This window comes from Plodia interpunctella, chromosome 9 (genome assembly GCF_027563975.2).
Source record: "Plodia interpunctella isolate USDA-ARS_2022_Savannah chromosome 9, ilPloInte3.2, whole genome shotgun sequence".
Classification (NCBI taxonomy): domain Eukaryota; kingdom Metazoa; phylum Arthropoda; class Insecta; order Lepidoptera; family Pyralidae; genus Plodia; species Plodia interpunctella.
Genome location: NC_071302.1, coordinates 10,361,142 through 10,387,352, shown reverse-complemented (window position 1 = coordinate 10,387,352; position 26,211 = coordinate 10,361,142). Strand labels below are relative to the sequence as shown.

Genomic DNA, 26,211 nt, shown 5'->3' with positions numbered 1-26,211 from the left:
TGCACAGCACACCAATCTACAGATATTTATTAGAATACGTTATCTATTTTTGGTTCGCAGAGAAGTGTTTAACCAATAGAATTTTGTAGTCAAATTTCGAATCAAATTTGAATATTAATAACGATTCCAATGGTTGCTTAGTGATTGATTTTCTATTTCCCCTTACATACATAGAAAGTTGTTCAAATTATTTTTTCACAAACTTCATAATTCATAAAGTTTTCGCAGACGATCTTGTTACTGCCATCATTTTCCTCAATTAACTGAACGGAACTTTTTATTCCAAATGAAATAAGTATTAAATAAATTTATTTGAAAAGTATTGACTGATTTCTATCAAAGCGAAACCTAATTCTGAGTCATAGTTGACGCGTTCAAGCGCGAACAGGTCTGATTTTATCCTGTTATTGGTATTTCCGTCAGTTGACTGACCGATTTTTATTATTTTGCTAAGTTTTGGCGGTATCTTTGACTATGTGGTTAGTTGCTTATGAATCATTAGTATCGCTTCAATTACCGGTTTGAAATTAAGGTGACCAGACACAAATATTGACCAGAATAAAATTCATGATTACATTCGCGAATATTTTATATATATAAGGAAGTCCTTATATATATAAAATATTGAAATTATAATTAAGTATATTTTCTTTAAGCATTAATTAATTAAGTTTGTTCTGTTTTTGATATCCTAATTGCTTCGATTCGATGGTCCTGAAATCTCAATTATCTTCTTAAGTTAATTGGACTGAAGACCTCTGAATAATAAATTCGACTTACATCGTCTCTTAAAAGAAATTAACACCTCCTAAGCTTCTTAGAATGGCTGCTTCAATTATACGGAAATTAAACGCACGGAATATCAGTAATTTAAACCAAATAAATAAAATATCATATTTAAGTGCTAAATATTTGTTAATTAACTTAAAATATATGGTAGGGAAATAAAATTACATACTGAATCATATATGTAGATGAAAACTTAATAATTTTACATATAAAGATAAATTTAAGTCAGGTATAAAAGGAATAAAGTCAGTCATTGAAATCCAGGTAACCGACCTAACATTTAAAGTGATTAAGGGTAGAAAAAACTCAATTTTCTTAATATATTTTACAATCCAGTCATTCGATTCAATTCATCCTTTGGAATGTTATATGTTAATCAATTTCTCTTGATCTAACTCAATCTTTCAAAATGTTTGATAAAAAGCGCAACACAGTCGGAAGTTGTCACAGACCACCTAAACGGGTTATGTGAATACCTTTTGTAATATTCGTCTATGTATTGAATCGATTAAAGAAGTTTAACTATAATAAAAACTTAAAGTAAAATATACTTCCTTCCATCGAGCAAAGTCAGCGGACAATAACAGAGTAGTACTCAATGATCAAAGTGGGACGCCAAGAACGTTACAAGCACACTGTTCGGGATTAAAAGGCCGGTGTAAAGCACGTCACTTTATTTACACGAGACAATTAAGTATAATAATTATGTTAAATGACACCGAACTGCGTATGTACACAGAACACACACGCAGTTTCCGTGACACGAATGAAAATAAAAGAATATTTATTTTGATATGAATATTTATCTTGCCTATTCCCACATCTCGCCAATATGAATCTTGAAAAGGGTTTTCGGAAAGTAACAAAACATCTATTATCGCCTTGCCCTTTGAAGTCTAGGTGTGCGAACTGGAAATTTGTTTATTGACGTAGCTTATTATGGATTGAATAGAACTTAGGTATTTCATATTTACGACATTTTTGTGAATCAACAAGATTTTTATTTGTTTTTGTAGTTTACATTGACTACATACTAGTAGTATTAATTGTATTATTGTGTACATATGGATAGTCATTAATATTAAATTGTTGTATATTTTTAATAAATGGGGTGGTAGTTCTTTACAGTGCAGTTAAAACGTCTTTTAACGCAGTTAAAATTTTTATTTGTTTTTGTAGTTTACATTGACTACATACTAGTAGTATTAATTGTATTATTGTGTACATATGGATAGTCATTAATATTAAATTGTTGTATATTTTTAATAAATGGGGTGGTAGTTCTTTACAGTGCAGTTAAAACGTCATAAAAATGATTTGTATTACTTGTTGCTGCATGTGAACTCATGTGAACTCATGTGTTGTCTTACTTGACGACGGTGAAGTGGGAAAGTGCTTGCCTCTGAACCGAGACTAACCCGGGACGGGTTCGATTCCCGGTCCGGTCATGATGGAAAATGATCTTTCTCTGATTGGCCCGGGTCTTGGATGTTTATCTATATATGTATTTGTTATAAAATATAGTATCATTGAAATAGCATCCCATAACACAAGTCTCGTACTTACTTCGGGGCTAGCTCAATCTGTGTGATTTGTCCTAATATATTTATTTATTTATTTATATTATATTTATTACCTATATATTTTATTGCACAATTTTGGTTACAAAATTATATCTGCAGTGACCAACACACATTTTTGTTTAACCTTCGTCCTGAATGTCATTCACATCCTGTACAATTTATTATAAATTTAACGGCCTCCATCGCTGTGAGGTATTAAAAATGCAACGATCGTGTTCCATCAACTGAGGGTCAGCTTATAAAACTTCACAATGAAATTTTTATATATCTGTTACGATATCTTTGAAATCGTTTCATTATAAAAAAGAAAAACGTACACGCTAATGGTTCTTTTTTCCATTTTTATAGGGGTCTACTGGAAGAAATTTCTATAGAAAAAAGCTATAGCTTTACTACGTTTCCTATTTGTAAGTTTTACACTGTTATATAAAACTAAAAATAAAAAAATTAAATAAATAAAAAAGTTAAATAAAAAATGACCTTTCCGAAACTCTTTTTATGTCGTCGTTCTCTATGTAACCCATATTATCCGCATATTGGTCTTATATCAATCTGATAACAATAAAGATTTTGCGATTAGGTTTTTTCTATCAATTTGACATAAATCGCATTAGTTTTCGTACCCTAGGATTATTATAACTGACTTATCTAAAAAGGTTTATATAAGCACTTTATTATAAAAGGAAAAGTGTGTTACTATAATTTCATTTTGATCAACAAGGGATCGAAATCATTTAACTTTGTTTAGACATAGTATTATGTAACTTTTCCGGCAAATATAGATATAACATGAGGTTTATCAATGTGGCCTACTTTTCTCGCGACCTTCGGCTCTGTCTACCCCGTGAAGGGTAAATACGTTATTTATATAATGTTTGTATCTAATGCCCATGGCACACGCTGTATGCAGGTGTGATAGTGGTATGGAATACTTTCTGTAGCTTGATGATCTGTAGATTGTGAAACACGCATTGTTTAATATTAAAAAAATCAAGGTGCGTACATCATGCGTACGGTTTATACATATTTTGGTAATATGGAAATGTATATGCGATAAAAAGAAATACTTTATTAATAATAATAATATATGGAAAACGGACACGGCTTCTTATGGAAGTGGCGAGAAAGAGATGCCAGACATTTTACTAAAATGTGAGAGAGATGGCAGATCGTAACCTTGACCTGCGCAGTAGATGTATACCACGCACGCCACCACCGCTGACGGATTGTTTAGGAACTATAATACTCGGAATAAAACATAACCTCAATTCAGAATTAACCTCAATGTTTTTTTTTTTTAATTTACTAGTTGTTATCGACGGCTTCACTCACACAAAAATAGCCAATATCTACGAGTATGTCAACCTTTCTACCATCTCTAAACTAAAAATGACTTATTAATTAATTGCTCCATTATTTAGACGTGAAAGAAGGACAAACAAGGACACATTCACATTAAAATGTATTATTTATAGATTTATAATAATATTGTTTGGTAATAATCTGTCTGTTATTGCGGGGTCACTCTACGAATGCTCTCAAAATATCTTCATATGAAAAATCCTCTCAATCTAAACATATGTATTATTAGTACGGATAAAGCTGTACTGCTTATATTTATATATGCAAATATGTTTTTTTATTACGAGGATGCAATGAGATTGATGCACGGTAATTAAATTTCCCATAAATATCAATGAGAGAAGGAAAAAATACTAACGATAAGTATAAAAGTTAATTTCATTTCCATATGTGGGTTTTAATTATTTGATTAGACGCTTAAATACTGATTGGTTTCATAAAACTTGAGTTGTAGTTGAAACCTTAACAACGGAACTTTCTATTATAATATTATTTTTATCTGTCTGTATAGTTAACCTATCATCGACCTACCCAAATTCATTGCAAAGTCGCCGCTATTACTGTGCTATAGAAGTTCATGTAGGATAACATGATGTGCTGTTGATTGTACCTAACTATTTATGTGAAAATTATTATTAATCGTAAATATATTAAAATCAAACTAGAAAAAGTAAACAATTGCGCGCACTGAACGGGGCCGTCAATAAGACAATGTTCAAGAGGATTAGCTTTTGCCCGCGGCTGCGTCCGCGTAAATTCTTCACGGGAACAGTTTCCCGGATGAAAGGTAGCCTATATCCTTCTCCGTACCTACATCTACATGAGTGTAAAATTTCGAGAAGATTGGTTGAGCAAATGATAAATAGAGCGCGAAGAGGTAAGAAACAAATTTACTTTCGCATTTATAATATTAGGATAACTGTCAGTCTGGTAATATAATATTAATACAATTTGACGACCTCGGTGGCGCAGTGGTAAAGTGCTTGCCTCTGAACGGAGAGGCTCGGCCGGTCACTGGTTCGATCCCCGGTCGGGTCATGTTGTAAAAATGATCTTTTTCTGATTGACTCGGGTCTTGGATATTTATCTATATTTGTTATAAAATATAATATCGTTGAGTTAGTATCCCATAACACAAGTCTCGAACTTACTTTGGGTCTAGCTCAATCTGTATGATTTGTCCTAATATATTTATTTTAAATTATTTTTATAAATTTTTACTAATTCATAACATTTTTATAAATAGTATCGAGACCAAGGCTGAGCTATATAATTCAGAATCAAGAGTTGATGAAGCCGAAAATCCGTCTTATTCTTTTGAAGATTTCACTTCCGTAAGCAAATTATTTTATTAACCAATACACAATTTCTTGCCTCAGAATGTTAATGCGACCATATTTAAACAAGCTTATTAAATATTCGTTCCTAAACATTGTTTATTCATATATTCTAAGGCACATCTCAAGATAATTCGTTCAGAAATGCTGTTGCATATTTATAATTCAATGTTGTAATGGGTGAGCTAGGGTGAGTGTTAAATGTAAACAAAGCACAAATGATACCAGAAGAATTATTAAGGCGTTATTGGCCCTACACTAGCGATATCTCATATTTTTTTTCAATTTTTATTATTTCTTAGCGAAAAATTAAAGTTTTTTCACACTAGGAATTTTGTACTTTGAAAGTATTATAATTTTCTATGACAATGTTCACAGTTCACCAAACGGGCTTTGGTAGGAAATCAAAATCAAAACATTTATTAAGAAATTAGGCCTCCACAGGCACTTTTTCACGTCATATTCTAAATCAAATGATATTTACCAAAGCTATAAACTACTAGTATTTCGGAACGACCACTGCTGAGAAGAAATGCCGAAAGAAACTCATTCAAACAGTGTTGGTCCCTATCATGCCAGAAGGGCTTACCATTTTTTAAATATAAATTTATGTATTATTTTTTATCAGTACAATGTAAGTACAATAGTCAAAAGGTATACTGAAACATATTATGATTATGATCGAGTGCTGATAAAAGGAAAAAAGGAGGAAAAAATAATAAATTTTAATAAAAAAAATAATAAATAAATGGCCATCAATTTCGATTTATTTAACTGTGACTACATAGTGTATACTATAATACTTTGTAATAAAATTCAGGTTTTTCAAGACAGCTAGAAATATATTTTCCTAAAATAGTTTTTTTTTAATGTGTATAGTTTTAACTGGTTTTAATGTCATTGGCTTCGTGCAATTTGTCCAGTTTTTTTGCGAAGATAAATAATTTGTAATTAACCAGTAATAACTTCTGGTGAAATAAATTTATTTTATATTTAACTAGCGTTCCGTCCTTCGTCAGGAACCACATTATCTATTGGTGAAAGCGCATGGAAATCCGGAGTTTATTGCGAACAGACAGATAGACGCGGCAGTTGACTTTGTTTTATTTTGACGACCTCGGTGGCGCAGTGGTTAAGTGCTTGCCTCTGAACCGAAAGGTCCCGAGTTCGAACCCCGGTCGGGTCATGATGGAAAATAATCTCTGATTGGCCCGTGTTTTGGATGTTAATCTAGATACGTGTTTGTTATAAAATATAGTATCGTTGAGCTAGTATCCCATAACACAAGTCTCGAACTTACTTTGGGGCTAGCTCAATCTGTGTGATTTTGTCCTAATATATTTATTTATATTTATTTATGTAAGGATAATTAAGGAATGATGTATAAGGATAAAGATTAATATCTACATAATTATCCTTCAGAAAAGACAGAGTTTCGGTGTACAGACTATATTTAGAATGATGTTAGCTTGAACTTGGTTGAACAAATGCCAGATTGTGTTTATCAACTTTGTAGGCGCTTAGAATCAACTTTGATGTCTTATTTAATGTGAAAATAATTAAAGTAATTAAAAAAGACCTCCGACATTATATCATTGAGCAAAATTTATTAGAAAAACTGTCTTGAGGAAGAAAAAAGTAGTTCATGCTGTGAAGGTTCTCCATACTCCATGTATGCAAAATTTCAAGATGACTGGTGGACTAGATAGAGCGTGAAGAGCTTACAAATAAACAAACTTACCTACTTTCGCATTTATAATACTAGTTAAGATTAAACTGAGTACTGAAACCATTGTAATAAATTAAATTCTTCGTGAGTTCTCATCGATTGTAATGATTAGCTTCAAACTTTACTTTTGTTAAATATTTAATCTGTTTTCGCACAATTGATTTTACACTAAAAATAATTGTTGAACAATTATTTTTGAACAATTATTTTTAGTGTAAAATCAATTGTGTCAAGTAAACCCGAACAGTTAAGTATGATTTATTGAAAAAGTACCTATAGGGCTATGTAGGCGATCTTGTATCTAAATATTTTGACGACCTCGGTGGCGCAGTGGTATAAAGTATTTGCCTCTGAACCTAAAGGTCCCGGGTTCGATCCCCGGTCGGCTTATGATGGAAAATGATCTTTTTCTGATTGGCCCGGGTTTTGGATGTTTCTCTATATATGAATTTGTTATAAAATATAGTATCGTTGAGTTAGTATTCCATAACACAAGTATAGAACTTACTTTGGGGCTAGCTCAATCTATGTGATTTGTCCTAATATATTTATTTATCTGTTTTACCTATCTATGTATATGGAAGGACAAGGTGAAGACCTCTTCCCATCAGAAGGAAAATGGAAGTTAAACTAAATGTTAAAAATATTTTTTAATTTCCTTTCGTACTAAAAATGTCTGTTTTCATAGACGTTGACTGAAAGTAATTGCCAAACACTGAATTGCGGAATTCCGAGAAGGATGGCAATTAAGATATTTATTTACACATTTTTAATCTATATTTCTTTTCCCTTGAGAGATGTTACTGAAGTAACATTTGATATCTGTATCTATACTAAGTAATGTGTGTTTATATTCACACTACAAACATATTTTCTAATATATCTAGTTCTGTGTGCGTAGTGCGACTTTTCTATTTACATCTCACCATCGAATCGATTCGAAGTGAGACGCAGATAACCAATCACAGTCCGCTGTAGTAACGCAACGACAACGACAACCATATCGTAATTCACTGCGTCTCACTTTGAATCGATTCGATAGTGAGAAGCAAAATGCAAAACCGCACTTCGCCCTCTAATTGCCTACGGCTGGGCCCCCCTTTTTTTGAAAGGTACAGCTGCCTGCCATCGTCAAACCTCTTTGACGACGCTATTGTTGCCTATCAGCAGTCTCCTCGTACGATATTCATGAGAAGATTTGCAAGACCACACGTCGCTAGTAATTTAATAGCTGCCCAATGTTGTATTAATACGGAATCTTCTGAAGAAAAATAATAATACAAAAATGTCGCTTCAATTTTCATTCCTTTCGTTATAGTCTCAGTGTTGAGAAGTTTTTTTACTGTAGCTGGTCCCACCTCTCCCTCCGGTTTCGTCGGTGTGCAGGCGAAGAGCCTTCGTTCTTCATTCGTGAGAGTTATTTTTATCCTAGGAATTAGGTTCAATAGTGTTGGTAAATAGGAAAGTATTTCTTGGCGCGGCTTTTGTTCATTTCCAAACCTACCTAGGAAAAACACAAAAAGTAAGTATATTATTTCATATGATCACTATACTATTTTTTGTCTCTTTCTTTTCAAAGAAGAGCTATCAGTTCAAGTCGATAATGATCACGTAAGTACATAATATACTCACAAATTAAATATGTCACATAAATTGAAGTACAGCAGAGTCCCAGCCAAGTCAACGAAAGGGACAAGTATTTTTTTTTTAATTCACACACTTAAATAATATTAAAATATAAATTTATTTGAAAAAGTCTAAGATGAAAGGATATTTTTTCAGTTTATCTTAGACCATTGCCTTTGATTATCTGTGGATATTAAGATATGAATCTGATCACACGCTACCAAAAGTGTATATATAACATGATATTTCTACACATTTAATTATATTATCTTGCAATTTATTTACAAGTACGACAGCACATCAACCAAACCCAAATTATTATAAATTCACCGCCATTACCATTGCATAGAATTCCATGTAGGGTAATATGTCACGTGGTTGATTGTACACAGGTCAGTAATCATCAATCACTGTGTTTGCAGACTTGGCTCGAACGACAACACGCCTATTGATCTTGGCATTGTTTGCAACAAAATAATATTTGGTATGTTCAAGAATTCCTGATTACCACGCGTTTTGTGTACGCGATTTTTTGTTGATGGCAATGAATATACGAAATATTATTACGCAATTCTGGAATTCTTATTCCAATATCAGTAGATATGAACGTCATGCAAACTTTAAAAAAATATGTGTAACCCCAAAAATCTCCTGAGTTATTACTCCTAGAGTTCGAATGTTACTCAAATGCGTGTCTGAGATCCCAGCCAATCATCCAAGTACAAGTTCACTCCATGGATTTACAGTCTCCACGATAACTTATGATTATATTCTCCTCTTACAGATGTACACAATATAACATGGAGCGCACCGCCGCGCGCGTCGCTGGCTTGCGATGCGCACTCGCTTCTCCGTGGACCCCCGCCGCCATTATTGGCCGATGAGGGGGGTGACACCAAACATGTCCCTGGCAACTCCACCAAAGCCCCGGCTTTGTGGAGGAGAGGAAACGACAATTTTGAGTTGAACAACAAACGGTGAGTAGAAATCCACATGTACAAACCCATAATAATAATTTAAAGTATGCTCGTGTGTTTGAACTTCTGGAACTACTCAATCGATTTCTATAATTCTGTAGAGCTACATTAATCCTGAGTGTGAGGGTGTTTTTATCTCAATATTGAATCATCATAACGTATTTTATTTTATCATTTCCACCATTACTACATCCTGCATAAGTGAATTTGATGTGTTGAGTTATCTCCATAACCTATTGGTTGTTTATGGTAAGAATTAACTATTTGTGAATTTCGCATCGAAGCTGTTATTGTTAGACCGATTAATGAAAGTTTTAATAATGTTTATTTGGATTTCTTGTAGGGTTGACACAAACGGTATACTGGAGGTGCGCCGACAGAATGGCAGCGAGGGCGTGTACCAGTGCGCCATCCGCCACCAGGGCGGGTTGCTTCTCGGCTATCCTGTGCATCTCAAGTTTGCAAGTAAGTCTGAATAGTGGTTCAAATATATACAAATGATATATAACTATTTTAGAGACTGAATAGCAACAATTATACTTATTGGAAACATAGAAACGCATTCTCACTTCACTCATTCTGTCCTATTTACCTGTCATTTATAAAATTATTAGACGAAGATTTTACTTTATGCTCTAGAACTTAAACTGTACGGCTTATTACCAATCATAATGCCAAACTTTTCCAGCATGAGAGAGTAGTAGAAATATATATCTTCAATTTATCGGACAAAACATTAATCTTCAAGATATTGTCTCGTCTCAACTAGGGTTTCCATTAGAGAATAATTATGCGGGAAATTTAGCGCTTTATCAAGAATGTAGGATAATGCTGAATGTTGAGGATTTTCGGATAAACGCTTCTTATTTGTTTTGTTTAGGTGAGGCGAATATTCTGGAAAGTCTATTATTTTATGACTATAAAGCTTTTAAATTATGTCCCACGCGTCTAGTCGCATTTTGTAAATCTGTTACATTACTATTGTTTAACATAATATTATAAATCACCGGTGAAGTGCGAGTCGGACTCGCGAACGATGGATTCCGATTTCCGATGGCAAAAAATCGTGTAGAAACATAGTATAAAGTACACTATTATTAACAAATAAAGTAGTGGTTAACAAAAAGATAATTTCTTGCATCGCGTCAACAATTCCTATCACGCCCTATCTCTCACGGTGCCATAACTGAGCAACTGAATGCTGCACGGCGCAATACGACGCTGTGTTTATATTAGTAACTAACATATTCAGTAAATCTTGTTTTTTAGTATTATCCAATTCTAGGTCTTTTTCTCGAGAAAAATAATCCTTAAATTGATTTAAGTTATAACACACAGATATAAGGACATAATGTTCTTATGTCTGGTTTTCGGCTATAGTTTTATCTATTGCCTGCCTGAACTCAATCCTCTTTGGTATTTCTATTTTGTAATGTCATTTCTCAGCTGTTCAGATTTTTCACCTCTTAGCTTGATACGAGCTTATGGTTAGCTTCTTCTTCTTTATGTGCCTATTAAGTACTGAATGTCGGCTCTCCTTAAATTTCTGACAGAGCTTGTCTGAAAGCAAGGTCAAAATTTCTGGAAAGCGAAAATGAGGCGAGAACTAGACACCGCGAGTGTTGGTTTACTTGTTATCCATATAATATTGACTGATTGCACCGCGCTGTCTTGCCGTATTTGTCGTTTATCTAGGACATCGCACCTCGCCCGATCTCAGCGAAAAGCGTTGTTTACCAGCCTAATTCCCAACCCCTTTTAAACCTGTAATGTTGCCAGCTCCACAAACACATTATCCTAATCTGCTTTCTAATCAGAACTCTGATTCACTCGGGACTTTAACATATACGTAATTGTTTGCTATGTTTGATTGCTTTGAAAATGCTATTCAACAGTTTCCTTGAATGTCAAAATCACTATCGCGATATACATTAAATTCTTCCTTAGTTGACTGATAGATAATTTAGTGTGTAAGTAAATTCGTTGAAGAGTGTACGGGACCTAAACTAGGACTTCCAGAAATTTCCACGAGAACAAAAAGTGTAAGCGTGTAAGTTTTCTTAAAGTAAAAGTATTGTGCATATGGCACTTAAAATTTATAACAAATTTCCACAACTATATAAAGATCAGAATTTAAATTTATTTAAAAGCACCTCAGTTCCTTATGGATTGATAAATGTTATTATAACAAAAAAAAATCTCTTGAACTATTTTTTTAAATAATAAACTCAGATAAAAATGTAATTAATTCAATTACTTTTATTTATACGATTTTGTTGTATTGTGCAATGGTGGTGTGAATGTGGCGGTGGTGGTGTAATGATGGTTATGACGCCCGCCTGTGGATCGAAAGGTCCCAGATTCGAATCCTACTCATGCCACATGAGTTTGTATACCAATCTGACTCGTGTATAGTAGTTTTCATCGTCCACCACTTGCTTCCGGTGAAGGAAAATATCGTGAGGAAATCTGCACATTGGTTGATTCTTCTTAACTTGTGTGTGAAATGGAGAAGGCAATGGCAAACCACTCCATTAATAATGCCAAGAAAGTTGTTGTGTGTGTGTTTCATTCCACGTAATAACCACGACCCTCAGCCATGAGGAATACGAATACTATGAAGAATTGTGGGATGATAGCATGCTCTCCATTTAAATTTGCATACTCGTGGACGGTGAAATATGTAGGATTAAAATTTTAACACTTTTAACACATTTGAAATAAATGTAAACTCGTGTTTTTGATAATAAATAACTTTTGTCTTTGTCTTATTATTGTGGGCCAAGCATGATTCGAAGCTTGGACATCACAGGATTCCTAACCATCTAGAAAATCTCTTCAAATGTACCCACACCGTGGTCGGCTTTCTGTGTTCCAAAGAAATTTTTCGACCAATAACAGCCTCAGGTGGCTTTCATCCGAAAATATATGCCCTTTGACAAGGCACGGAGCATTATAACAACTTGCTTTGATCATGTTTATGTTTAATATAAATGTCGTAAGCAGAAACGTGTTTCGGGCTACTTACAATATTGGCTATATAAGCCGGTATTTCTTTTTTTTTTGAAGTGAAAACTTCTTTATCGGCGTTGTGCACTTTTTGCGATGGGTAAAAAATGTTTAACTCATGTCAGGTCACGTGACCCTGATCGAAAATTCGTAAGACGTCCAAAATGCACAACGTTAATATTCAAGTTTTCACTTCTGACGGGGCACTCCCGGAGTGCAACCCGTTTTTTTTTTTAATGTGTCAAGGCTCCATCGTTCGCCAAAACGATGATTTTGCCAACGTCAAGGTTGAGATTTGTTGATCGTTGTAAGCCACATCAAGGGTGTTCAAAATCGTTGAAATTGTCTCCATGACAGAAATAGGTCGGGTGTCATCGTAAACAAGAATTAGTAGATACTCCGTACAAATTGAGTAAACTTGTCCGCACTGTCCGATATATCCATATTTGTACCATCAATTCAATATTTTATAAAAAAGGCATCTACAATACAATAGATAAATCCCAATTCCGACTAATTACTACGCGAAAATAAGTTTGTTTGTTACCTCTTCACGCTTTATCTACTGAACCATGAACCAATATTCTTGAAAGTTTTTTTTCATATCTATAGCCAAGAGTACGGAAAATGACATACAGGAAAAAGTAGTTCACTAGTTCAATCGTTGAACCACTTGTTTCTACTAATGGGGACGAGATACCACGTATTATGAAAAACTAAATTCAAAATCTCTGAACTCGACTCGAGAGTTGCTGGCTTCATCTCATCTACTATAAAGAGCTGACGGTATCCATACGGCTGAACACGCACATTTTCCAAATATAGCACACACGATAAAATTCTCTTTTAAATAAAAAAAAAAAAACTAAATCAAAATCGGGCCGTTTGCCACGGACAGACATACAAATACACAGACACGTTAAACTTACAGGTACTTCCTTATGTCGTCGAGGGTTAAAACATATAAACTTGACACTCACTTAACTATAAAATCTGTGTTATAACCTCACGCGCTAATGAAACCTTCTGACAATGCCAAAACATACAGTCAACTTGACAAATTAGCCTGTCATGCCCACAAAGTGAACGTAAAGTGAACCCTCGACAAAACCTACCAATTACAATGTAACTAGGGTCTTTTGAGTAAAATTACACATCATGTCGTGTCCTGGGTGAACGAAAAACGTGAGTTACGGGCATGGTAGTAAAAAATAAAATATTTTTTTATTTCCTATTAGTTTTTCTCCGCGGTATGCGGCATTGCGCTCGTGTTTTCCCACAGTTATTTTGAATTTTGGGATGAAAAGTTACCCTATGTCCTTCTCCATAATTCAAACTACTTATGTGAAAAATCTCAAGATGATTCAATTGGTTGAGCAGATAAAGCGTGGAGAGGTAACAAACTTACTTTTTCGCATTTATAATATTGATTTGGATTAGGTTGTTAATTTTTCAAATTGTCAATTGCACCAATAACAACCGCAGACCTATTCAGTTCATCGTGGTAGCTACACCAAAGCTCTGTCTACCTCGTAAGAGATAAGACGTGTCACTGTAGCAATGACTGGCTTTGCCGCTTCGTACTGGTAAAACAGGCGAAATCCAAGAACTGCTAACTTGAGGTTTTCAAGGGGTATAACAGAAGGACATCTGAGAGCATAGGAAGTGATAGTGGTGCGTAGGAGATAAATGCGAAAGTAGACCCTGGGCTTAGATGATTTATGGCGGCGGAAGAAACCGAGAAAACACTCGGATGAGAGAGAAACTGTATCAGTGACAATTTTAAGAAACAAAACACACATTGAAATTTTCTTCGTAGCGATCGTAGAACAATTACGTAGCACTCGTAGAGATTTCGTAGTAGTCGTAGACGTTTCGTAGCAATCGTTTGACTTTCGTAGCTAAGCGTTTTTCCTGGTCTATATTAGCAAGTTTTATGTACTCGTGTATTTTAATAAGTGCGTATTTTAAATTTATATTTTAATGCAAATGTGTAGAGGTTAGTTACTCTGTTAAACAAAATCGATAACGACGTATCGATAAAATTATTTTTTTATTGTTTTCCTTTTTATTCATCTTTTCAAATTCATACATTCTGCGACGTAACGCCAATTATCAGGGGACATTTTGAAAAATAAAAGAAAGAGGTATATTGCGACGAAGCGTTTGTGTATGTGTTCGATTGAACTGTGTGTGGACAACATAAATCGATTAATTCGAATGAGTTCTGCCTCTATATTAAAATATACAGGGTCACTGGTATCAAACGCAAAACCTCCTAAAGACTACTTGGGTACATCAAAATAAGGAACTTTTATTCTACGAGTTTTCGTGATTCGTAGTTTTTTTTACATATGATAAAAAAATACAATCTAATTTGCGATTGTACACATCTTAACTCTATGTAATAGCCAAGCAACACGAGACAGTACAGTAGCGTTATGTAGCGGAATCGAATATAGAGTTAACGTTTTATAGAAACGACATTAAAACTAAAAAAAAAATTGTATCTATTGCGTTTAGACAAAAGTCGTAGAACAAAAGATGTTAGTCTCTATGTACCTTATGCGCCTTTGGAAGGTTATGCGTTAGATACCAGTAATCCTGTATATCTATATCTTCTTCTTCATAGTCGTATGTTCCTCATGGCTGAGGGTCATGGTTGTTATGTGGAATGAAACACACACAACAACTTTCTTGGCATTATTAATGGAGTGGTTTGCCATTGCCTTCTCCATTTCACACACAAGTTAATAATAATCAACCAGTGTGCAGGTTTCCTCACGATGTTTTCCTTCACCGGAAGCAAGTGATGGTCGATGAAAACTACTTACATGAGTCAGATTGGTATACAAACTCATGTGGCACGAGTAGGATTCGAACCTGGGACCTTTCGATCCATAAGCGGGCGTATTAACCATTACACCACCACCGCTTCCGTATATCTATATAACGTATATCTACATACGTAACAAAAAACCAGAAAGTGAATTTTACCTACTAGCCCTTGACCGGAAAATACCTTATATTTCGAGCTAAAATTGCACGATTATTTTTAACAGTACCTTTTGTACAGTAATTGAAACGAATCTGTTTGAACAGTTAAAATGGGGCCATCCATTCGACGCCTACCTTAAACCACAGTAATAAATTAAGCGGGAGTGGGTGTTAAACTCGTCGTGTACCTAGCAAAGGTTTAATTTTCATTGAAATGACAGTTCTGACACCGTCAGACATTGACAGTGACAGACAGAAGATTTGGAACAAAGGTAATCGTATCCTACGTTCTAGTTGAGCGCACGCTGCGACAACTGAATGCGACGCTGTGCATGCAGGAATGACTACGTCTATATTGTATTGTCCTGTATTTTATCGTCTACACTACAATATCTTAATCCTCGAGTGATCCCAGTTATATTCGGCGCTGTGGGGCCGCGAAGTCCGAAGTTACGGTAAAATTAAAATAATTTTGAAGATTTGGCTGTGATTTTATGACTGCCTGACATCAGCTCTCTGTGGGAATGTTATTGTTGTCTATAAGTTAGCAAACGTATCAGTAGGTAGGTACTTATGGAAGATGTGAGGCGAATATATAAACGTTCTTTATATTGTCAACATTTCCGTATGACGTCGCGCTGTTAGTTAGGCTGCGTTTGTCGCTCCCTAGGACATTGGATTAGTTGTCAAATCTTCGGTAATAGGTTCCTTTGGATCAGAAATTAGTTACAACAGTTATCAGAAACTAGATATCAGTGGCTTTGTTTGTGATTCAAGAGGCTTATTGGTTTATGCTTAGTCCCAAAATAATTATGTATACTATTCAACTGTAAATCTAGTCTAATTTTGTGACAAATGGCTCTGTCAACCCCAGGACGGATAGACGTCCTTCTTTCTCTGTATCTTGATGTCAGAGTTTCGTTAATCATTTAAGAATGGGTGCTCCAATTTTGACATTAACTTTAACCTGCACAGAAAAACACAAACTATGCCATTTTGTGTAAACGACAGCATGGCGGCGGGCAGGTTAAAAGTCAATGTCAAAGTTGACAGGTGCAACTTACCCTAAAACCGTTAAACCTTAAGGGGTAACGTTATAGGGTACTGGAAAATTTAATTGGCTCAATTCTCACTCAATCGACGATCATAACGTCAATAAGACCAAGCGAACTACTCAGTGAAAATTGATGTAGACGGAAGGAAGCCTGTATTGAAATTCAAAATTCTTTAGTCAATTTAGGACGATATACATCACTTATTGACCTTTTGACGACCTCGGTGGCGCAGTGGTAAATTGCTTGAATCTGAACCGAGAGGTCCCGGGTCCGATCCCCGGTCGGTTCATGATGGAAAATGATCTTTTTCTGATTGGCCCGGGTCTTGGATGTTTATCTATATATGTATTTGTTATAAAATATAGTATCGTTGAGTTAATATCCCATAACACAAGTCTCAAACTTACTTTGGGGCTAGCTCAATCTGTGTGATTTGTCCTATTTATTTATTTATTGACGTCAAAAAATACTTACTTACTAAGTCTAGTACCGACTTCCAAAGCGTAGGTGAAGAAGAACGGCGCAACAAACTTCATCGCGCTTTTTATCCAAAGACGTCAATTGACAAATGTAGGTCAGAAACATATATTAAAAACAAAGAGGACGAATTTACATATACATATATCCAGCAGTGGGTAACAGAGGGCTGCAGATGATGATGATATTGAACTACTCTACATGAAATCTATACTATTATTATAAAGAGGTAAGCGTTTGTGACTTTGTGAGTATGTATGTTTGAGCCGGGTAATCTCCGAAACTACCGAACCGATTTCAAAAATTTTTTCAACATTAGAAAGATTGCTATGGGCTATATCTCAAAATTCCCATGGGAGCGAAGCCCCGGGCAACATCTAGTTATATATAAAAAGAACAATATTTTAGCCCCGGACAAGATCTAGTGACTGAATAAATAAACTATTTCTTTTGACTGAAGATATACAGTTAACACTAAATACATATTCAATTGACGTTGGACGAACAGTCAATTTCTATAAAGAACACCCAAAAATGACAGCTTTCTTTGTGATCTCAAAAATATAAGCTAGAAATATTTATCTACTAATAAAATATGTATAAAAGAGTCTTTATTACGGCTAGGAGAACGGTTCCAATATGACAAACTGATATATTCGGGCAAAGAGAAAATTGCTATCGGAAGAAACCCCGAATAAAGTAGAAGAAACCTGTTTTCGTTATTACTCTGTAATGTTGTGTACAAGTAAATACTGTTTATTATACGAGTATATTATTTATATTTAGATATTTTGCTGTATTCCTGTCACTATAATATTCTCGTGGATGTTGAGATTTATGTCGCATTTTTGCGATTTCATAAATGTATCAAACCTACTTTCCGTTGACCTAATATCTTAAAATTTGCCAAGAGTAACCCTCGGCGAATGACTGATTGACCTTTTTGCCACACATCAATGCATCCGATCTCTCTCTTCTTCAAATCAAATCAAATCAAATCAAATCATTTATTGCGTCCTTAATGTAATACAGGTGTTTTCATAGAATTAGAACCAATTAAGGGCCCTGACGGGCGCTGCAATGAGAGAAGGGCCATTATGTTATAAAAACTAATCATATATATGCGTGCTTTATTAATTTTATTGATAGATTTCTGTTTTTTTATTATAGGGGTATTAGTTTTATGTCAAATATTTAAATTATAATTATTAAGATATTGAATATATTTTGATATATTAAATTATATTATTAATAATTAACTAATTAATTTATTATGCATAATAGATTTTTTTTACATGTGTGTGTGTTCAATTAAGTAATAGGTCTTATTTTTTAAAATATTTATCATTGTCATCTAAGTATTCCTTTATAGAATAGTAGCACTTGTTGTTCAAAAATTCTTTAACATGTTTTAAAAAAACTGCATAGCTTTCTATGTCTCTTATGGTTTCTGGAAGTTTATTATATAATTTTATAGACATTACTAGAGGGCTCGTCGAATGAAGTCGAAGGCGTGATATGGGAAGTTGTAATCTGTTTTGATGTCGAGATGTGTATTTTGTGGGTATATCTTTTCTTTTTACAAAAAAGTATGGATGTTTTCGGACGAATTTACATATTTCTAAAATGTATATACACGGTAAGGTTAGGATTTTTAGTTTTTGGAAGTGAGGTTTACAACTATCCTTTTGTTTAATATTAGCTATATTTCGAACCAGTCTTTTTTGTAGCGTAAAAGCACTAGCCCAGTCGGTACTGTTTCCCCATAGAATCGTGCCATAGCTAAGCCATGAGTAGGCGTAAGCATAGTAGGTGGTAAGTGCTGTTTCTATGTCTGTAGTTTTTTTTATCTCTCTGAGAGCATATGCAAACTTGGATAATTTCGCACACAGTTTTTGAATGTGTTGTTTCCAGTTTACGTGCCTGTCTATCTCCATTCCCAACAGAGTGAATGTGTTTACTACTTCCAAGTCTATCCCATTGAACTTAAATTCTAAGTTTAATGGTGTTTTTTGGTGTGGGTGGAAGACCATTAATTTGGTTTTGGAGTAGTTAACTTCCAGATTGTGATCACTCAACCAGTCTGTCGTCTTTGTAAGGATTTCTGTTAGGTGTTTATGAAGGTTCCCATTATTTCTAGTTGTTGATGTTAGGATTGAGATGTCGTCGGCGAACAAGACACAATGCTCTTTTATTATTTTTGGGAGGTCGATAAAAGAAATAGAAGACATCCGAGCACGCTTCCTTGGGGGATCGAGGAGTTCTTTTGTCTTCAGTCCAGTAAATAACTCGGAAAAAGTCAAGATTTTAGGGAACCACAAAAATTAAAATAGCCATTTAAATATTTCTATATTTACTTACCTTAAATATATCGGCTTCTTTATGACAGACATTCCATATCTACAGATGAGCTTTATGGTTTTTAATATTAGTTTGTACATATATATTTATGTATCACAATATAACAATGTAATTACATAACTAACAAATAGGAAATTAAGTAAAAAGGTTAAATTATATATTTTATAGAGAAATATTTTGTGTTCTATAGAAATTTCTATGGAAAAACTAAGGCATTATTATATATTAATAACAGTGAATATAAATAAAGTTTGTTGTGTATAATATTTTATAGACTAAGTATTTACTGAAATCATATTTTGTTTAAATTGAACGTGTAATAATCCAAAGCTGTTTCAGTTTTAGATAAGTTTCTATCATAATAATAAGTCTGTAGCGAAGCAATATTCAAAACAATAATTTTATATCATATGAAACGTTCAAGTTAGCGATTGTACAGAATTCGGTTGTCCGTTTGAGGCATGTAGTTCCCGCCCTTCAATGGGAATACTTCATGATTTCACGTGGATGTTGTATGAGATGATTAAAGAGATATACAGCTTTGGCAGAAGGCAGCGAAAGTATATTTATATTGAAACGAATGAAACAGTTTAGCTCTGCTTCTTTCTTTTCGAGTGTGTTATGGCTAAAACTGGTGTTAATTTTTTTATATACGATTCGACAAGCTTATTATGTTGCTTAAGAGGGGGAAGCTAAGTGTTAACGATGATGACCACTTCTGAATCGCATTGCAAAATTACTAAATAGGTGTATTCCCTTTCTCGTGGCCGACACAAGGACAGGGACCAATTGATATACCACCAGTCCGCTGGTCAGGTCATTGTTTGGGTCACAAAATCTTCACTTATAAACTGGTACAAAAAGTTACAAAAATGAAAAAAAATATATTCTTTTGCAACCTTGGTTATCAAACAGTGAAAGAAAAATCTTGCTTTGTAACTGGTTAAGTAAGTTTAGTTACCAAAGTGGACGAAGGATGAGACTGGCACAGAACAATAGGCGAAAATAGGAAGGAGTTGTATATAAAATAGGAAGGAAAATAGGAACCCAGCAGTGGGTTGACATAAGCTGAAAATGATGTCGAATGATGATTTCTTTCCCCTGTGTTCCATAGGATTTAGATTAGTAAGTTCTACATCTGTAATTTTCTTAGTTTGGCCCTGAAGTTTCAAAGATCGGAAAGCAGCTTGTTTGAGCCTTCTTATAATTTGCGAACTACGAATGATTTTCATCTGTACCTCTTCAAACAGTTTGTAATTATAAATTTGAGTTTAGATGGCGTTATTAATTCACATTAGTTTAATATCCGTGGTTATTGGACCATCAATGTAGGCTTTCCTAAGATGTACTTGATGTTTTAAATAATCTAAGCTTGGAGTAATATAATAATTATGGCCGCTCTTGTCTTCGCGGTGGTTTCATTTATGGTTGTAACGCCCCAAACCCTCTCGTCAAAATTTCTCTAAATTTTGAATTTTTGTTTTAACGACTCGCCGCCTTGCTAATGTCTACCTTCTTTGGTAATATATAGTTGTCTCTTAGCAATATCAAGCTATATCAGATTTTATGCCTTAGTCGCGTCACATCGCGAAACGGAGTGGTTCTATTTTAGGGCGGCAAATACACGCGACATATACACAGAAAACAATGCAATATGTCAAGTTATTTGGGTTAGCAAAAGGTATTAATGTACAACAAAAAATGTTTCATTAATAAAATGACTACTGCTCTTTCGTGGACATGAACATGGAAGCAATATAACTGTACAAAGGTAATGTCAAAAAGAACTAAAACCATGTTATTAATCATCAAAAAATTGTTACAGACATGGACAAGAAGATATACATAACCATAAACAACGGATCAGAGACGGACCATCGACAACCGGTGCTGCTGTCCTGCCACGTCCGATCCAGGCCGCCAGCATTGATGCACTGGTGGAAGGATGACCAACCTATAGAGAACAATGAAAGGTAACAATTTGTTAATGCTAAATATTGGGAGTATCAGAAGAAGGATGCCAAGAGAAGATGCTGAGAACTAGAAATGCCAAAGACCAAGAGTGGTTCTCAGAGCGTTTCGACCGCTGCGGCCACGCTGTCGTCACAATTTTTCAAATTTTAACAAAGACTATAGAATTAGCTTTAAAATAATTAATCTGTTCTGTGGTAATGTTTAATTTTGGAAATGATTCCTAAAAATGAAAATCGACGGATCGTAATAGATCCGTCGATCTTCTTGAGAGATCAATAGTCATCATCAATCATCAATAAGAATGGAAGAAAAATTGATGGAAAAAGCTAAGCTTCACATTCTTTGGCTGGCTTTTTATTAATTTTATTTCCTTTTTTGCAGATACACAATCTTAGGCAATGACCTGATTATAAATGATGCCACGGATGCTGAAGGCACATATAGGTAAGATATTTTATTTATTTTTTTATAGATCTTAAATAGACTGAATTTGTCATAGTCGACACTTCCACACATATTATAAAACAAAGTCCTCTACCGCACATGTCTGTCTGTTCGCGATAAACACAAAAACTACTGCACGGATTTTCATGCAGTTGTCACCACCAATAGATTCCTATATAATATACAATACATTATAGTAATATAATGAGGAAGTGTTTGTAAGATTACATGTGGAGAGTAATCCTTGGAATTATCAATCGATTTCCAAAATTCTTTCACCAGGACGAAGCTGAATTATTTCTGAGTTACATTGGCGGGTGTATTTTGCTCCGATATTTCTATAGGAGCGAAGCCCCGAAATGCAGCCAATCCATCGACAATAATGTATTTTCTTTTGTTACAGATGTATAGCAGAAAATATTGTTCTTCATAAAAACAGAACAGCGTCGATATGGCTGAACGCTGGTGACTACGAATGTCCATCAGAATCAGAAGTGTCTGCACTCACCAATCAGGAGCAGATTCTGGTGGCTCCAGGAGGCAAGGCCACCCTCGTGTGCCCAGTCGTTGGCTGTCTTAGACCTCAGGTAGGCATTTGGGCTATTCATAAGCTTTGTAGTGGATTTGGTGACTAAAACTTAACTCAACTTAGCGCTATATGTACATTGCGTTCCATCCTGCTTTCGGAGCTATGACGCCACGAAGCCACGGGTCAGCGTAAAAAGTAGCCTTAAAATTTTGAAGATATGGCTATTACTGTGTTATTACTCGCCGTCGCCGCCTGCCTGTCGTCAACCCTCCTTAAGAATGCTATTATCAGCTATATAGGCTATGTGTCCCTTAGTCGCTTCGTACGACATCCACGGAGTGGTCCTATACTAGGTCGAAATCATACTCCACTAGCTCTGTTCCGTCACTCACACATGATCGGGCCAGATATTGCCTTGAAACACTCCAGTTTTTAAGAAGTATACAAAAGCCGTTGAGAAGTTTCCTCGTTGGGAGCCGAATCTGGATGCACTATCAAGTCATGCTTATTAAAGCATTATAATAATAAATAAACTGAAGCAATGTGGAAATTTTCACCTTTGTGGGACAAGCGTAAAGTTATATTGGCATGATCCAACAGACTCCAGTCAGATGAAGAAGTAGTTATTGCGGAAGAAATAGAATTAGGTGGAATTTAACTTGCAAGATATGTTTACAGACAAACACCGAGACAAAAGAAGCTTTTATTAGCTTGTAAAATAGGGCTGCGATTGCCTGTCGTGTAAATTGTACTTATTAACCACTTTAAGATTCCCAACTTTTACGTTGCGATATTACACGGATTTTCTCGCTTCATAACACGGTATCACTCCGCGGGGATATTATAAGGTTCTTGGTATCATTAAATTACTCCCAAATTCAACAATATCGTTATTCCAGGTGACTTGGCACAAGGAAACCCGTGGAGTGGCATCCAAACTGGCGTCGTCGCAGCTCTACGGGATTTGGAATATGGATGAGGCGAAAGCGGGCGTCTATTGGTGCACAGTGAGCTACAATTACGGGAAGCCAATTAAGCAGAAGGTCCGTACCGTCTACGTAATAAGAGTCAATTGAGATGAATGAGAATAGGAGTGAGCGTTTATCATTTCAGCCACTCGACGAGACACACACACTTTCTAATTAGTATATATAGGTTGTTGGTTTTTAGTTGAGCGATCGGTCGTTACAATTGAAGCTTGAAAATTTGCCTTAAAGGTAAAAACGAATTCTGTAATTTTGATTATATTGTCAGTAAAGACATATTATTATTTGCTTTTGATTCACATTCTTGATCGAAATTCGGATATTAGATATCTTACAGCCTTTCTTATGATTAAAAAAAATCTCAACAGTAATTTCGATCATGGCAGAAAAAACATACTTTTATTTACTTTAAACTGCGCGTCGCCGCCGAATAGTTAAAACGTATTTGCGTTGTTCTACACAGGTTAAATTACAATTGCGTTGTACGCAGGTTGAAAATTTATATCAAAGGTGATATCAATTTCTGTATATCTTGTCTATGATAAAAATCTCCAGTTTAAGCACTTTCCATTGATTGGCAGGAAAAGCAGCATCGACACTTTCTAGGTTTTTCTTCTAAATAAGCAAGCTGGGTGAAGCGGAAGTGAAGCGGTGGTGGTGTAATAGTTAAGACGCCCGCCTGTGGATCGAAAGATCCCAGGTTCGAATCCTACTCGTGCCACATGAGTTTGTATAACAATCGGACTCATGTATAGTAGTTTTCATAGACCACCACTTGCTTCTGGTGAAGGAAAACATCGGGAGGAAACCTGCACACTGGTTGATTATTATTAACTTGTGTGTGAAATGGAGAAGGCAATGGCAAACCACCACCATTAATAATGCCAAGAAAGTTGTTGTGTGTGTTTCATTCCACGTAATGACCACGACCCTCAGCCATGAGGAATACGACTATGAAGAAGAATATTAAATTCACTAGACTCGTTCGTTTTTCGTAACTTAGACCGTATTTTACATTAACTTCCGCTCAAATAATTCGTTCATCTTGAATCGAACTTCGACTCGCTCCAATGACAACAAGTTCCTATTAGGGCTTACACGTGTAAAGTTAAAAGTAGAAATTTTGCCTATTTAGATCTCCGTGCACATTTTTAGAATAGGATAGAACATAGTTTATTACCAAAAAATAAAACACCACAACACAAAACTGAAAATATAAAAAAAAACTTGAATAAAACAAAAAGAGCAAAATAAAATTGTGGGACCAACAAAATTACACACATAACTAATATTCACTTTTAAAAAAAGGCAGAGTTGTAGTATATTATGTGCTGTGGGTTAATCTTCACAAATATTATTCCATTCAACTATCCCTTCCAGCCAACAGGCCGGGAATGAAATACCTACATTTAAAACGTTAATTAAAGCCAGTTTCGTGCAAATAAAATACCTGATAGGTAATCTATTTGTGACATATCGTTAAAAGTGTTCCATAAATTGGCGTTATTATGGTTAACTGGCCAAGTGGCCAATCACTTTAAACAGATTTATCTAGCAATATATAGGTATCAGAAAGTGGCAAAACAGGCCTTAAAATTATTCTTTCTTATCGATTGTGTTATTGCTAAAACTGGTGTCAGATTTTAATAATGTCGCCTAAAAGCATATAACACGACTTTCGACTGACTTTAAACTAAATAGTAAACAAATGTTTGTTGTTCTATTTTAGATGTTCAACGTAACGATATCAGAACCAGTGGCCATCGTGTTGCCACCTGTCTCCAAGGAGGTCATCAGGGCGTTGACAGTTAGATTTAACTGCACCGCCACGGGCTATCCCAGGCCTGAAGTCACGTGGTTTAAGGACGGGAAGCCCCTGCTTTTGGGGGAACGGGTAAGTCTCTTATTCTTTAACAGTAGACAGAAAAAACTATAGATTTTGACATGTTTCGTTTGGATACATACAAGACGTCTCGTGTGAAATACACGTGAAGAAACGGAACAGAGCGATAAATAATCTTTTGCCCGTGTGCCCGTGTTATGTCTACGTTTCCTATGTATAGCTATCTCATTTAGCTACGCTAGCTTGTTGTCTACAGCGTGATTACCGATAGAGGTCATCATCATAATAGTCTTGCCGGACAGCCACACCGGAAGTCCAGGGTTTGATAAAGAGGGAAAATGACCTTTTTCAGAATAACCTGATTCTTGTATATGTAATACTTATCAAATAAAGTCACAACAAAAAATGCTAAGTTGATTCGTATAGACCAATGATTCCAACTATTGATTTTTCAGTCACATATAAGGTACGTTTTCTTCTGAAGACTTTTGAGTGACTGTTATTATAACCTTTACCCTTTTTTCAGTATAACATAAGAAAAACTGGTTACCGTCAAGAGCTGGTTGTCGGAGCTGTGACCTCAGACGATGCTGGTATCTACCAGTGCTTTGCCGACAACGGCCTGACCAGGGCCACGGCGTGGGCCATCCTGCGGGTCACTGGCGAGAGTGCCGCGATACCTAGGGCCGTGGGATGTTGGCCCAACGGCCCTAACAGTGTGCTGTTCAAGTGGAGGCTACCTGATAAATACACTGTCATCGCGTACACTGTTCAGACTTCCATTGCAGGTAAATAAAGCTCCGCCAATGGGTTGTTAATGCCTGAAGTATTCACGTCTTAACCATCTTCAGACCGAGCCTTATTTATAATTGTGGGTTTAAACATTTACCCTTACATTATTAAACATTACATTATCTCTAGATCATCCATTAGAATATGGCCGTTTTAGTAGTCAATAAAAAAATGAATAAGAACCCAGTTTATTAAATTGCAATGTAACGTGCAATGACGCTATAAATAGGTGGGCGGATCTTATTTCATTTTCGGAAGATGTACTGCTACTTGTCCCCAAATTATACTCACGAATAGAGACTGCGTACGTGTAGGGGCAGATCCATGTACCTCACTGTAAC

The 26,211-nt window shown here is 35.2% G+C and overlaps 1 protein-coding gene across 1 annotated transcript in view; it reads left to right on the top strand.

The window, feature by feature from the left end:
• The window catches only part of LOC128672700 (protogenin A-like), a 95,060-nt gene that overhangs the window by 52,493 nt on the left and 16,356 nt on the right, over positions 1–26,211 (top strand). The window contains exons 3-10 of the mRNA XM_053750001.1: positions 9,211–9,403; positions 9,747–9,868; positions 21,128–21,275; positions 21,658–21,720; positions 22,124–22,307; positions 23,149–23,292; positions 24,965–25,129; positions 25,605–25,866. Of these exons, the coding sequence (XP_053605976.1) occupies positions 9,211–9,403; positions 9,747–9,868; positions 21,128–21,275; positions 21,658–21,720; positions 22,124–22,307; positions 23,149–23,292; positions 24,965–25,129; positions 25,605–25,866 (1,281 nt within the window). The remainder of the gene's footprint in view (positions 1–9,210; positions 9,404–9,746; positions 9,869–21,127; positions 21,276–21,657; positions 21,721–22,123; positions 22,308–23,148; positions 23,293–24,964; positions 25,130–25,604; positions 25,867–26,211) is intronic.